Raw genomic sequence first — 12,515 nt, forward strand, 5'->3', positions numbered from 1 at the left:
TATTACTCTGAGAAAGCATTGCAATAACCCGCAATAACATCTGCTAAATATGTGTGTGACCAATACAACTTAATTTGATTAAAGGCTAGATCATAAGGTCTGACATAATAATTTGGGGATGTCCACTCTGTTGATACTATGGTGCACATAGCCTATAAACCAATACAACTAGTATAGTGTGTGGTTGACATAGGCGATGAATGTTATTTATTTGACAATTTCACCCAGCCGCTTAGAGTAGGCTAGGGCTACGCTTTCAAAATGTAGAGCGAGAAAAAAACGATAACCACAGCATTAAAATGATGTCAGAGTTTACACTGTAGCCCCCCTCACAGCCTTCATTATCACACAGAAAAAGCAAGCGTCAAGAAGAGGGAGGTTCCAAGATGTATTTCCGGTCGGCTATTGGCTTCCGTGTCTGCTTGTCACTCCTACCTGCTTTTCTATTGGCTATGCTCTTACGGAATTATCAACCATCTCGGGAAGCTGCTGTTTAATCACAGTGAACTTTCCTACAATAACCTTCCGCTGAAAGGCGTAGTCCTTTAGATCTCTTTTATTTTGAAGAGAACAATATGAACTGTTGACCAACGAACTAACATATGCGGCTGTTACATCAATTTAGGTCGTTATATCTTACATGTTTTATTGTCCTATGAGCAAATAGGTTGTCTTTCTATAGGCGTTTGAAATCGGACACCGCTGGCGTTGGGGCCCTCATTTCATGCGTAGGGATACGTTGTTGCTTCTGACAATGTGGACGGAGGTGGTTAAGATGTCTACTAGAAGAATGAAATCATCTTAATTGTAACAACAAAAAGGAAGACGTGAGATTAATAACTATATATTGTTTGGATTCGGACTGGTTACATTGTACTAATGATGTGGGTAGTGTAACAGAGCAAGGTTCAAGAGGAATAAGGAAGACATCTACAACGATCCAATGTGTTTCACGCGCTGAGGTTGAAATTCTCTTGAAGTTTTATGTTTTTTCCCCCTGCGATACTCAGCCTTTCTTTTTACTGTTGGATGCCAGACATTTGAAGATTGACGGTAAAAATGTTTCTGTTTCACACTCGCATATAGTCGTTAAAATGCACTAATTTATTGTACCTAATGTAGGCCAATTGTGGGACGTATGCCTTCTACAATTATCAAAAGTTTTGGGAATGTGTGGTTGGAGCAGGGGGGTGTAAGTTTTTGTCTGGTTTCTAGTAAGGTGGTGAGTTCAGCCATCAAGTGTGTGGTGGTCTCAGCACCAACCGTGTAGTGAGGGAAATTAGTCCTTTGTTCACCATAAATATATTGTAAGGTTATTCTGAATATGACTCATTTTTATGTGTTTGCCAGTCTCAAATTTCCAATAAAGAAGCCTGTTTGATCAGTGGTTATGACGAAAAACGAGTTGACTGTAGCCTAAATAATGTTGAGGGGCATTATAAACTTGTGCTTTCATTTGTTCACCCTGCCATTTTAAATGTTCATAACAAATGTAAAGCAAGTAACAAACCTTTCTATAGCCACTAATACACAAAACAACCACCCCTTAATGAAAGTGGTTAAGCGGCTGTTCACAGGCTATACTTTAATTTATTTTATTGCACATTTGGCAGGAAATTCCTCATGCCCCCACCATCTCTCTGAACGAACTCCAATGCAAACTAACCTTGAGTTGTAAATTGTTTTTTCAAAAGAAGCAGCATATTTATTGCATTATTTCAAGGTCCTTCGCAGTTATTCAGAGGCCACATTTTTTTCAATATCTTTCAGAAGCCCTTTTCATAAAGGTAATTCATTATTTTAAACTTTGTGTAGCTGCATATTCCACTATATAGAGCATTTGGAACCTGAATATCCTCCGGCTGAAAAGCGTCCCTTTTCAGTATAGCTATATAGGACCTAGATGTGGCCTATTATCAGTGGAAACGGATAGCTGACGGTGTAGAAGAGTTTTTATAATCTGGAATAAATATTTACGTTGTTTCAGTCTTGGAAACTACGCGGAACAATGTGGGGTAAAATGTATTGTAACGAACTATCGTTGGACTGAGCAGATTTGTTTTTCTACATTTGATCATGGTGTTCACACTGCTTGCTTCGTTTTCTGTCGATGTTACATTCTGGTTGGCTACATTGACATTATGTTTCTAAGAAGCAACAGTTGAATTTAATTTATTTAAACTCAAACATAAGCAATTTGTTATGATAAAAACACAACTATCCAAAGCTCACATTCTACTTACTAGTTGTTGATTTTGGCTTCAATCTGCTCGAATATTTTGCGAAGTACATTATCCCAATGGATTTTATTTTGCTGTTAGTTCTCAAATATTTGAGGATTATTAGGTCCGTTTTATCGAACGTGTGTGTGTGTATAAAATATATATATTTTATCATTTTTAAAATGTGTTCCCTTTAGGAATACATTATATAGGCCTAGTTTTGCACTTGGAGGACTTCTTTCCTTGTCTGTCTCGCATGTGTACAAGGCAACCATAGACTTAATCTGTTGCATCCGAATATTGTTCATATGGTCAGTAGCAAAATATGCAATTCTGCATTACAAAATGTGTGTATCCACAAAGTCCTTTTAACTATCAAGACATACCCACAACATTTTGGAACAGTAAATGTTTTTATGGTTTATGTTTGGCAAGGTTTGTGTATCCTTGGCCTACCACCTTATCTGAAAGTCTGGCAAAACAACATTAGGCTTATTTACACTTGGGCTTAGTGTTATATTAGGGCATTAAATTTGTTTTATTCAAGGTTAGGTTATGTAGGCCTAACCTGCCTTCACTTTCAATACAAAGGCCTATTCCTGATGGATCCTTTGTATGGTATATAGCCATTTGCATGGTATATAGCCATTTCTATAGTAAAATTCGATCTCCTTTTGAATCTTTTTTTTTTTACACAGGTACTCTCAGCCTTCAAAGAATATATTCAAGTTTCAAGATGCTGAAGCATCATTTGCTGAAACTCCAAACACATAAATTCCTTGATCCCACAGTGTGGTCTTGGCTCTAAGGAACTAGGTCCTATGTGTGACATACGAAGAAAGTAAGAATAGCTTTCATTTTGAAATTGATGTATTGTTACAAATCTGGTCTTTTACTTTTTACTTCTGAGAAGTTGCGTTTATTTTCTGGTTTAAGCCCCCAAATTGTTGATTACAGCAAATTGCACTAGTAATGGATTACAAAGAATGAGGTAAAAGTACACCACCTGTTGGTGCCCTAGTGCTTCTTTCCAGTTGCACTGCAGTGTTTTTGTGTGGCATGTACTGCTGCTGCTGAGCATCCAAGCTCTACCCTTTGTGCCTCAGGCGCATGTTGGAATGCAAAACACAGGGTAAATCCAGCATTCATGCTTATTTTTTTTTCTTCATTTGACAAGGTTCCTCTGCGCTGACATATGGTAATTTGGTAATGACATGTTTGCATACATCCATTAGCTCTGCCTTTCACCCCTATTACCCAGTGCAAACAATGGTCCCCAATTATGTCTAATTGTAAACCTAATATACTTTACTTTCATATAGAATTGGATGATTGACGTGTGTGTGTGATTTGTTGTGGAAGCATCAGAAAGGAAGACATGGTCTCAGAAGTGTGATTACTATTGCTTAAGGTTGGATAAGGGATACAAAAACTACACAGGCCTATATGTTTCACATAGAATGTCAGATTCTCTCCTTTGCAGCCTGTGTAGTGAGTGTCACTATTAGTAGCTTATTTGGTCATGCCCAAAGGAGTTGATGACATTCTCTGGTTGTTCTTTAGGTTGTAGTTCATATGTTATTATTACCAATTAATGAATGCACTGGCCTAAATTGTAACTCTGTTACAACAAAATAGTGTTTCCCATTTTTCCGCTCTATTGTTTGAACAACAGTGTCCCATATGCCAAAATAGCATTGACTCCTCATCCACGTCTGACGACAATTATTACCATGAAAAAGTCAGAGGCGATCAGGCGGCAGTGTTAAGGTTGTAGGGCTTCTGGAAAATCATTTAGTAAGAGGGGAAGGATCTTTAACTATTAGTCTGGGTACTCAACTTCCGTCAACTCTTTACTCATCTGTGTCCATAGATAGTGGTAGGTAAGGGTCAATGAAAAGGCCGAAAAGGCAGTATGTTACTATCTGTATGTTCACTCATTTTCACAAGTGATAGAACTCATGAATTCTTTAGTAATATCAGCCAGTAATATCCAGTGTGATTTTTTTTTCCCTCTTTTTTTTTCTCTCAGTCACATTCAATGTGTTTGTACTCTCTAGTCTGGTTCCATTAAGTCAGTCTATCCTATTTGCGAATCTCTCTCGTAGGGTTGTTAGAGACTGAGGGGCATGAACGAGCAGCCGCAGCAGAGAATGGCTGCAGTGGGAACACAAGACAAGGAACTCAACGACCTCCTGGATTTCAGTGCGGTAAGAGAGAGTGGTCTAGGTGTCTGGGGCCAGGTCATAAGGGCTGCTGGGCTGGGCCGGGTGGACGGTAGGGTGGACGAGAGAGATGAATGGGGAGGGACAGGCCCGTTACATTTCCAATATAATGACAGCTAAACTGTTAAACAGTTCTCCTTGTTCCCGATTCATTAACAAGTTATACTTTTTCCACATCGCTCACACCATGCTTTTTTTTTATCATTTAACTCCTACATGACAGAAGTAGCTTAATTTCCCCCCAGATGTCATTTGGGGGGGGGGATCAGTTTTACCCCATCCCACATCCAAGTAAGGTCACCTGAATACAACACAGGTCCAAGGTGTTTATTCATTGGGTTTTAAATCAGTCTTTGAACATGAGAGAACATAATCTGCAGTAAGGTTGATTTATGGTTTGGGCTGACCTGAATGCTGAAGATTTATTTAGACTAGATGCATTTGATTCCTATGTTTGCAGTTATGTTTATATTTTGCTCCCGAGTTTGGTTTATCTTATTTTGTGCACAACCTTGCAATAGTTTGATTGCTGATAAATTCCAGGACTTTTAAAGGGATGCTCCATACTCTTGAGTGGTTCTGGCACTCTCAAAGTATACACAGCTGATAAACCTCACATCATATTCAACTCAATACATGCTGTGTGAAATGGGGTAGCCCTGACATTTATGTCTCTTGAATAGCAGGTCTTTATAAATGGTCAGATTAATGGGATTTTGGGTATGATTTTTATCCACTTGCTGGCATCAGCCTGTTTTTTTTTTTTTTTCATTCATTTTTACCAAATGATTTCTGTCTTGGGCTTTTGAGTTGACATTCATGTCAGTGTTTGTCTCTGAAAAATGTAATATCCTGAGGAAATTCATTGTTATGGAAAATTACCTTATACGGGGGACATCCATGGATTCAAGACCAGGAATTGTAATTGAGTAAATGCTTGTCATCAGACTTGATGTCCTACATTAGTTGATATCTCTCTACTAACCACAGCTTACTAATGTGATCTGCCCATGTATTTGATTTCCTCTCCATTATTTTAGCCTTATGATGTGTAACATTGGGAAATTCCATTGGTTCTGTTCCCTCTGTCAGTTAATGGGCCACTAGTGTGTGGAGCATCAACTATCATGCCCTCAATCAAGACCTTGGTTTGCTATGCACATCATTTGTGTAGCCACCACTCAAATCATAAATGCGTCCATGGTTCTATAAGTAGTAGCTATGTATGGAATCTAAACCCACTAGAGACAAAGGTGTGTGTGTGTGTGTGTGTGTGTGTGTGTGTGTGTGTGGTGTGTGTGCCGTGCCGTGCTATGCCAGGATTGGCTGAAAATGCTGCAGTATGGCTGTCGCTGGCCCAGATGCCAAAGAGGCAGAAACATACAGTGGCTCATGAGATGGCATGTTAAACAAGCCCCTGTAACCAGGCATTAGGATACATCACTCCTATCAGTGTCCAGCCCACATTTCATATCACAGATTATCTAGTTTCACTGTATGATCAATTAAGGTGTATTTATGAATTTATTTCCCACCTCTTCTAGATGTTTGCACCACCTGTGGCTAATGGGAAGAACAGACCGACGACACTCGCTAGCAGTCAGTTTGGTGGATCAGGTAAGATTCTATTCAGAATGCAAGATACTGTCATGAGCCTTGAATATCCTGCAGGGCCATACTTAAACTGTATTGTATGAAGCTTTAGTTTTTTTGATAAGGTCAGTAAGTAATGGAGAATGGTTATGTAGCGGCAAAATATTTTTGTTGGAAGTACTAGGGCAGTGGTTAGTGCTTTGGTTCTATTGCACTATGCCTTCACCCTTTCACTTGGTTATATAATTAAAGATGCTGTATATGGGGTGGCAGATAGCCTAGTGGTTAGAGTGTTGGACTAGTAACCGAAAGGTTGCAAGGTCATCTCGGGGATTTGATAAGGTAAAAATCTGTCATTCTGCGCCTGAACAAGGCAGTTCTTAAACTGACTTGCCTAGTTAAATAAAGGTAAAATAAAAAACATCCTCTGTGTGCGGACAGTATTTCATCACCTTTAGTGCTGGTAGTAAGTTGGCCAGATCTAGTTACTTTGATCCGAGATCTCCTCTGGAAACGTGAGAGCCTGCTCTGTCCCTCCATGTGTTCACATTTCCCCTCTTTGATCTAACCAAGATTATTCATCTGTGCTGAAGCTTCAGGACACTGTTGGTGCCTTTGAGCACTGTGTTGTTGGATGACACTTCTTAAGAGAAAAGCTTTCTGGAGTTCAGCAGAATGTCTTCATTTATGGTTGTTGAATGAGACCCATGTTTTTTTTGGTGGGGTGATGAACAAATTAACAATCTTGGTAACCCTTTTAATTGATAGCAATATCTCAATTTAGCAAATGAGATCTATATATTTTATTTTCATTGCATCTTTTTCTTGCACCAATATACAAAAACTTGATTTTATTTTCCCACCTTGGAACACCTGAAACCCTTGTGTAAGCTAGTAGCTTTTGCTGAATGTTATTAGTAAGTCATGTTCCTTCCCACTGTCACCCTGCCAACCTGCAGTGTGAAATGGAGTCACACTGCGCGGCCCCAAGAGTGAAAACCCCGCCACAGAGGAACAAAGACGGAAAAGGGCTTATGGACTTGAAACAACTCCCCCACCCCAAAGTGTAAAACACTCCTCCCCCAACTCCGCACAGGACTTTTCCCCCCACTGGTTCACAGGAAATGGCTTGAGCCTGAGACAATGCCCCTCACCCACAGCTCTGGGGCACTTAACTGGCCCAGCATGGAGCGCTGGCTAGAGTAGGAGACCTCTGAATGGGGATCAGTGGCAGAACTCTGTGTTTGTTTCTATTACAGCAGGCAATTACTTAGCAGTGAGGAGTTAATTCCTGCCCCCGTCCTAAGTGTGCCCCTTGGTCATTGACACCATTCGAATGTGATACTTCATGCTGTCACATTTAACTTTCAGAGAACTCCAGGTATCTCGTAATAGCATTTGAGTGCCACAGCACAAACCTCCATAGATGCCAACCTCTAGAGAATCTATATGAGATTGAGACAAGCATATATCAATCCATGGAGCAAAATGAGGGTGTCCATAAACTACAATTCAGGCTTGTGTGTAAGCTACAAAGTATTGCACTTTGATGTTTTTATCAGTAATGGAAATAAAAGTGATGAAAACATGTTGGATCACTATTTAAAAAGATGAAGAACAAGTTGTAGGATGAAAAATGAGTTTTGTTGCAGTTACAGCCGACTAGCGCTAGTTAATGCTACCTAGTCCAAAAAGTCTCTATTTTTACAAATTGGAGTCAAAGTATCGCTATAATATCATCCAAAATAGTATTGCGATATGTTACTGTCGATTTTTCCATCCCTCAATCCCCTTGTTATAAAATCAGATATACAGTGCCTTCAGAAAGTATTCATACACCTTGACTTATTCCATATTTGTTACAGCCTGAATTTCTCACCCATTTACACACAATACCCCACATTTATTGAAAATAAAATAAGTTTGGACACACACACACCCATTCAAGGGTTTTTCTTTTTACTATTTTCTACATTGTAGAATAATAGTGAAGACATAAGCTATGAAATGTCACATATGGAATCATGTAGTAACAAAAAAAGTGTTAAACAAATTTAAATATATTTCATATTCTTCAAATAATCCACCCTTTGCCTTGATGACAGCTTTGCGAACTCTTGGCATTCTTTCAACCAGCTTCACCTGGAATGCTTTTCCTTCACTCTGTGGTCCAACTTATCCTAAACCATCTCGATTGGGTTGAGGTCGGGTGATTGTTGAGGCCAGGTCATCTGATGCATCACTCTACTTCTTGGTCAAATAGCCCCTATGCAACCCTGAGGTGTGTTGAGTCATTGTCCTGTTGAAAACAAATTATAGTCCCACTAAGCGCAAACCAGATGGGATGGCGTATCGCTGCAGAATGCTGTGGTATCCATGCTTGTTAAGTGTGCCTTGATTTCTAAATAAATCAGTGTCACCAGTAAAGCACCCCCACACCATCATACCACCTCTTCCATGCTTGACGGTGGAAACCATACATGCGGAGATCATCTGTTCACCTTCTCTGTGTCTCAAAGACACAGCGGTTGGAACCAAGAATCTCAATTTTGGACTCATTAGACCAAAGGACAGATTTCCACCGGTCCATTGCTCGTGTTTCTTGGCCCAAGCAAGTCTTTTCTTATTGGTGTCCTTTAGTAGTGGTTTCTTTGCAGCAATTCGACCATGAAGGCCTGATTCACGCAGTGTCCTCTGATCATGTTGAGATCTGTCTGTTATTTGAACCCTGAAGAATTTATTTGGGCTGCATTTTCTGAGGCTGGTAACTCTAATGAACTTATCCTCTGCAGCAGAGGTAATTCTGGGTCTTCCTTTCCTATGGCGGTCCTCATGAGAGCCAGTTTCATCATAGCGCTTGATGGTTTTTGCGACTGCACTTGAAAAAAAACTTTCAAAGTTCTTAATTTTCCACATTGACTGACATTCATGTCTTAAAGGTTAAAGTAATGATGGACTGTTGTTTCTCTCTGCTTATTTGAGCTGTTCTTGCCATTATATGGACTTGGTTTTTTCCCAAATAGGGCTATCGTCTTTATACCACCCCTACCTTGTCACAACACAACTGATTGGCTCAAAAGCATTAAGAAGGAAAGAAATTCCACAAATTAACTTTTAACAAGGCACACCTGTTAATTGAAATGCGTTTCTTGGTGACTACTTCATGAAGCTGGTTGAGAGAATGCCAAGAGTGTGCAAAGCTGTCAAGGCAAAGGCTGGCTACTTTGAAGAATCTCAAATATATTTTGATTTGTTTAACACTTGTTTGTTTACTACATTATTCCCTATGTGTTTTTTCATAGTTTTGATGTCTTCACTATTATTCTACAATGTAGTAAAAATAAACAAAAACCCTTGAATGAGAGTAGGTGTGTCCAAATTTTGGCTGATACTGTATATATTCCCACCTCTGAGTTAATACTTTGTAGAAGCACCATGGGCAGCGATTAAAGCTCTGAGTCTTTCTGGGTAAGTCTAAGTGCTTTCCGTGCCTGGATTGTGTAACATTTGCCCATTCTTTTTAAAATTCTTCAAGCTCTGTCAAATTGTTTGTTGATCATTGCTAGACATCATTTTCAGATTTTTGCCATAGATTTTCAAGTAGATTGAAGTCCAAACTGTAACTCGGCAACTCGGGAACATTCACTGTCTTGGTAAGCAACTCCTGTGTAGATTTGGCCTTGTGTTTTAGGTTATTGTCCTACTGAAAGGTGATTTAATCTCCCATAATCTGGTGGAAAGCAGACTGATCCAGGTTTTGCCTGTGCTTAGTGACTCCCCAGTCCTTAACAATTACAAGCATACCCATAACATGATGCAGCCACCACTATGCTTGAAAATATAGAGAGTGGTACTCAGTGATATGTTTTGGGCAAATCCAACACAACTCTTTTTATTCAGGACATAAAGTTAATTTATTTTTTTGCAGGATTTCTTTGTGCCTTGTAAACAGGATGCATGTTTTGGAATATTTTTATTTGGTACAGGCTCCTTTTCCGTCTGTCAGTTAGGTTAGTATTATACAGTAACTACAATGTCTCCTATCACAGCCATTAAACTCTGGAACATGTTTTAAAGTCACCTTTGGCCTCATGGTGAAATCCCTGAGCGTTTTCCTTCCTCTCTGGCAACTGAGTAAGGAAGGATGCCTCTGTCTTTGCGGTGACTGGGTGCGTTGATACACCATTCAAAATGTAATTAATAACTTCACCATGTTCCGTGGGATATTCATGGTCAGTGTTTTTTAACCAATATACCAATATGTGCCCTTTGCGAGGCATTGAAAAACCTTGCTGGTATTTGTTGTTGAATCTGTTTGAAATTCACTGCTTGACTGAGGGAACTGTGTGGGTTAGAGATGTCATTAAAAAAATCATGTTAAACACTATTGCACACGAGTGAGTCCATGCAACTTATTATGCGACTTGAGCACAGTTTTACTCCTGAACATATTTAAGCTTGCCATAACAAAGGGCTGGAATACTTACTGACTCAAGACATTTGTAAAAACAAAATTCTAAAAACATTATTCCACTTTGACATTATGAGATATTGTGTATAGGCCAGTGTCAAAACATTTAAATGTAATGCATTTTTAAATTCAGGCTCTAACACAACAAAATGTGAAAGTCAAGGGGTGGGATACTTTCTGAAGGCACTATACAATCAGAGGGGAGTAGCCTCAATACAGGGATAAAATGACATACTTTAGCAGTTTTACATCAGTTTTTCTCCTGAGAGTTGACTTCTATCGAAGAAGGCAATGTTTGTGATTCATGTTCCCCATGATATTTCCCCACCTCTTCCACTTTGTCCTGAAACGACAACTTGATTTGATTTATTAGGATATGTAGAGGCGGGCCTACACACAATACCTTAATGTCAAAGTGGAATGTTTTTAGAAATGTTTACAAATGTAATAAAAAAATGTGACCTGAAGTGTCTTGAGGTATTCAACCCCTTTGTTATGGCAAGCCTAAATAAGTTCAGGAGTGAAAATTTGCTGAACAAGTCTCATAAGTTGCATGGAGTCACTTGTGTGCACTGTTTTTTTTAACCTCTCTTGGGTACATGAGACGTTAGCGTCCCACCTCTTCAACAGCCAGTGAAACTGCTGGGCGCCAAATTCAAATACAGAAATACTCATGATAAAAATTCAGAAAACAAAACATTTTACATAGGTTTAAAGATGAACTTCTTGTGAATCCAACCACGGTGTCAGATTTAAAATATGCTTTACGGCGCAAACATACCTTACGATTTATTTGAGAACATAGCCAGCTAGACAAATCATTACAAACAGTAACCAGCCATGTAGAACAGTTACACAAGTCAGAAATAGAGATAAAATTAATCCCTTACCTTTAATCTTCATATGGTTGCACTCAGCAGACATCCATTTACTCAATAAATGTTCTTTTTGTTCGATAAAGTCTCTTTATATCCAAAAACCTCAGTTTTTGTTTGCGCGTTTTCTTCAGTAATCCACAGGCTCAAACATAGTCAAAACAGGCAGACAAAAAATCCAAATTCTATCCATAAAGTTCATAGAAACATGTCAAACGATGTTTATATTCAATCCTCAGGTTGTTTTTAGCCTAAATAATCGATAATATTTCAACCGGACAATAACGTCGTCAATTTAAAAGGTTAACAAGTAACGCACTGTCTCGGTCTCGCGCATGAAAAAGCTCTGTGACACTTTAGGGTCCACTCATTCAGACTGCTCTTACTTCCTAATTTTTCAGAATACAATTTCTAAAGACTTTTGACATCTAGTGGAAGGCATAGAAACTACAATTTGAGTCCTAAGTCAATGGAGACTGTAATGGCATTGAAGAGAGAACTACAAAACAAAAACAAAAAAATTCCTGGATGGATTTTTCTCAGGTTTTCGCCTGCCAAATCAGTTCTGTTATACTCAGACACTATTTGAACCGTTTTGTAAACTTTAGAGTGTTTTCTATCCAACTCTACCAGTTTTATATGCATAATTTAATTAATTTGGGCATGCATTTAATCCAAAATTCCAAATGCTGCCCCCTACCCTAGAGAAGTTAAACATATTTTTTCTTCCGTCCTCCATTATGATAGGATCACAGGGCCATAACAAAGAGCAGCCTGTTATGTTCTTTATTGTTCTCCTGGTAACTTGCGTCAACTTCCTGTTTGCCTGGGCCAACTGTATCCCGTGACATCACGGCTTCAGTGTGCCACTACTAGTAGATGACCCAGTGCGGGAAAGGAAGAAGCAGAGCTATTCACCAACACAAAAGTACTCAGAGCTCCCTTCGCAATTAGTACCCCTCTATCAGGCGTCCCCTCACTCACCTTTGCAGCTGCTGGCCCCCGTCACCCACCCAAAGGACAGCCCCCCCAACCACAACACCCCCCCCCCCAACCACAACAAACAACCCCACACGCACAGATAAATGCTCGTGCACTCACTCCCACACAAATATTTTTTCAGATGATT

The 12,515-nt window shown here is 39.3% G+C and overlaps 1 protein-coding gene across 13 annotated transcripts in view; it reads left to right on the forward strand.

The window, feature by feature from the left end:
• The first annotated feature begins 491 nt into the window (after positions 1 to 491).
• Positions 492 to 12,515, forward strand: part of LOC129855170 (transcription factor E2-alpha-like) — a 32,151-nt gene continuing 20,127 nt past the window's right edge. For 4 of the 13 annotated variants that reach the window (XM_055922548.1, XM_055922555.1, XM_055922552.1 and 1 more), the window contains exons 1-3: positions 493 to 1,053; positions 4,331 to 4,432; positions 5,992 to 6,064. In XM_055922548.1, coding sequence (XP_055778523.1) covers positions 4,352 to 4,432; positions 5,992 to 6,064 — 154 coding nt within the window. In that variant the 5' untranslated portion in view covers positions 493 to 1,053; positions 4,331 to 4,351. Of the gene's footprint in view, positions 1,054 to 2,920; positions 3,064 to 4,330; positions 4,433 to 5,991; positions 6,065 to 12,515 lie in introns of all 13 variants that reach the window. The other 9 variants (XM_055922557.1, XM_055922559.1, XM_055922558.1 and 6 more) reach the window with 5 other exon arrangements.

This window comes from Salvelinus fontinalis, chromosome 5 (genome assembly GCF_029448725.1).
Source record: "Salvelinus fontinalis isolate EN_2023a chromosome 5, ASM2944872v1, whole genome shotgun sequence".
NCBI classification, from domain to species: Eukaryota; Metazoa; Chordata; class Actinopteri; order Salmoniformes; family Salmonidae; genus Salvelinus; species Salvelinus fontinalis.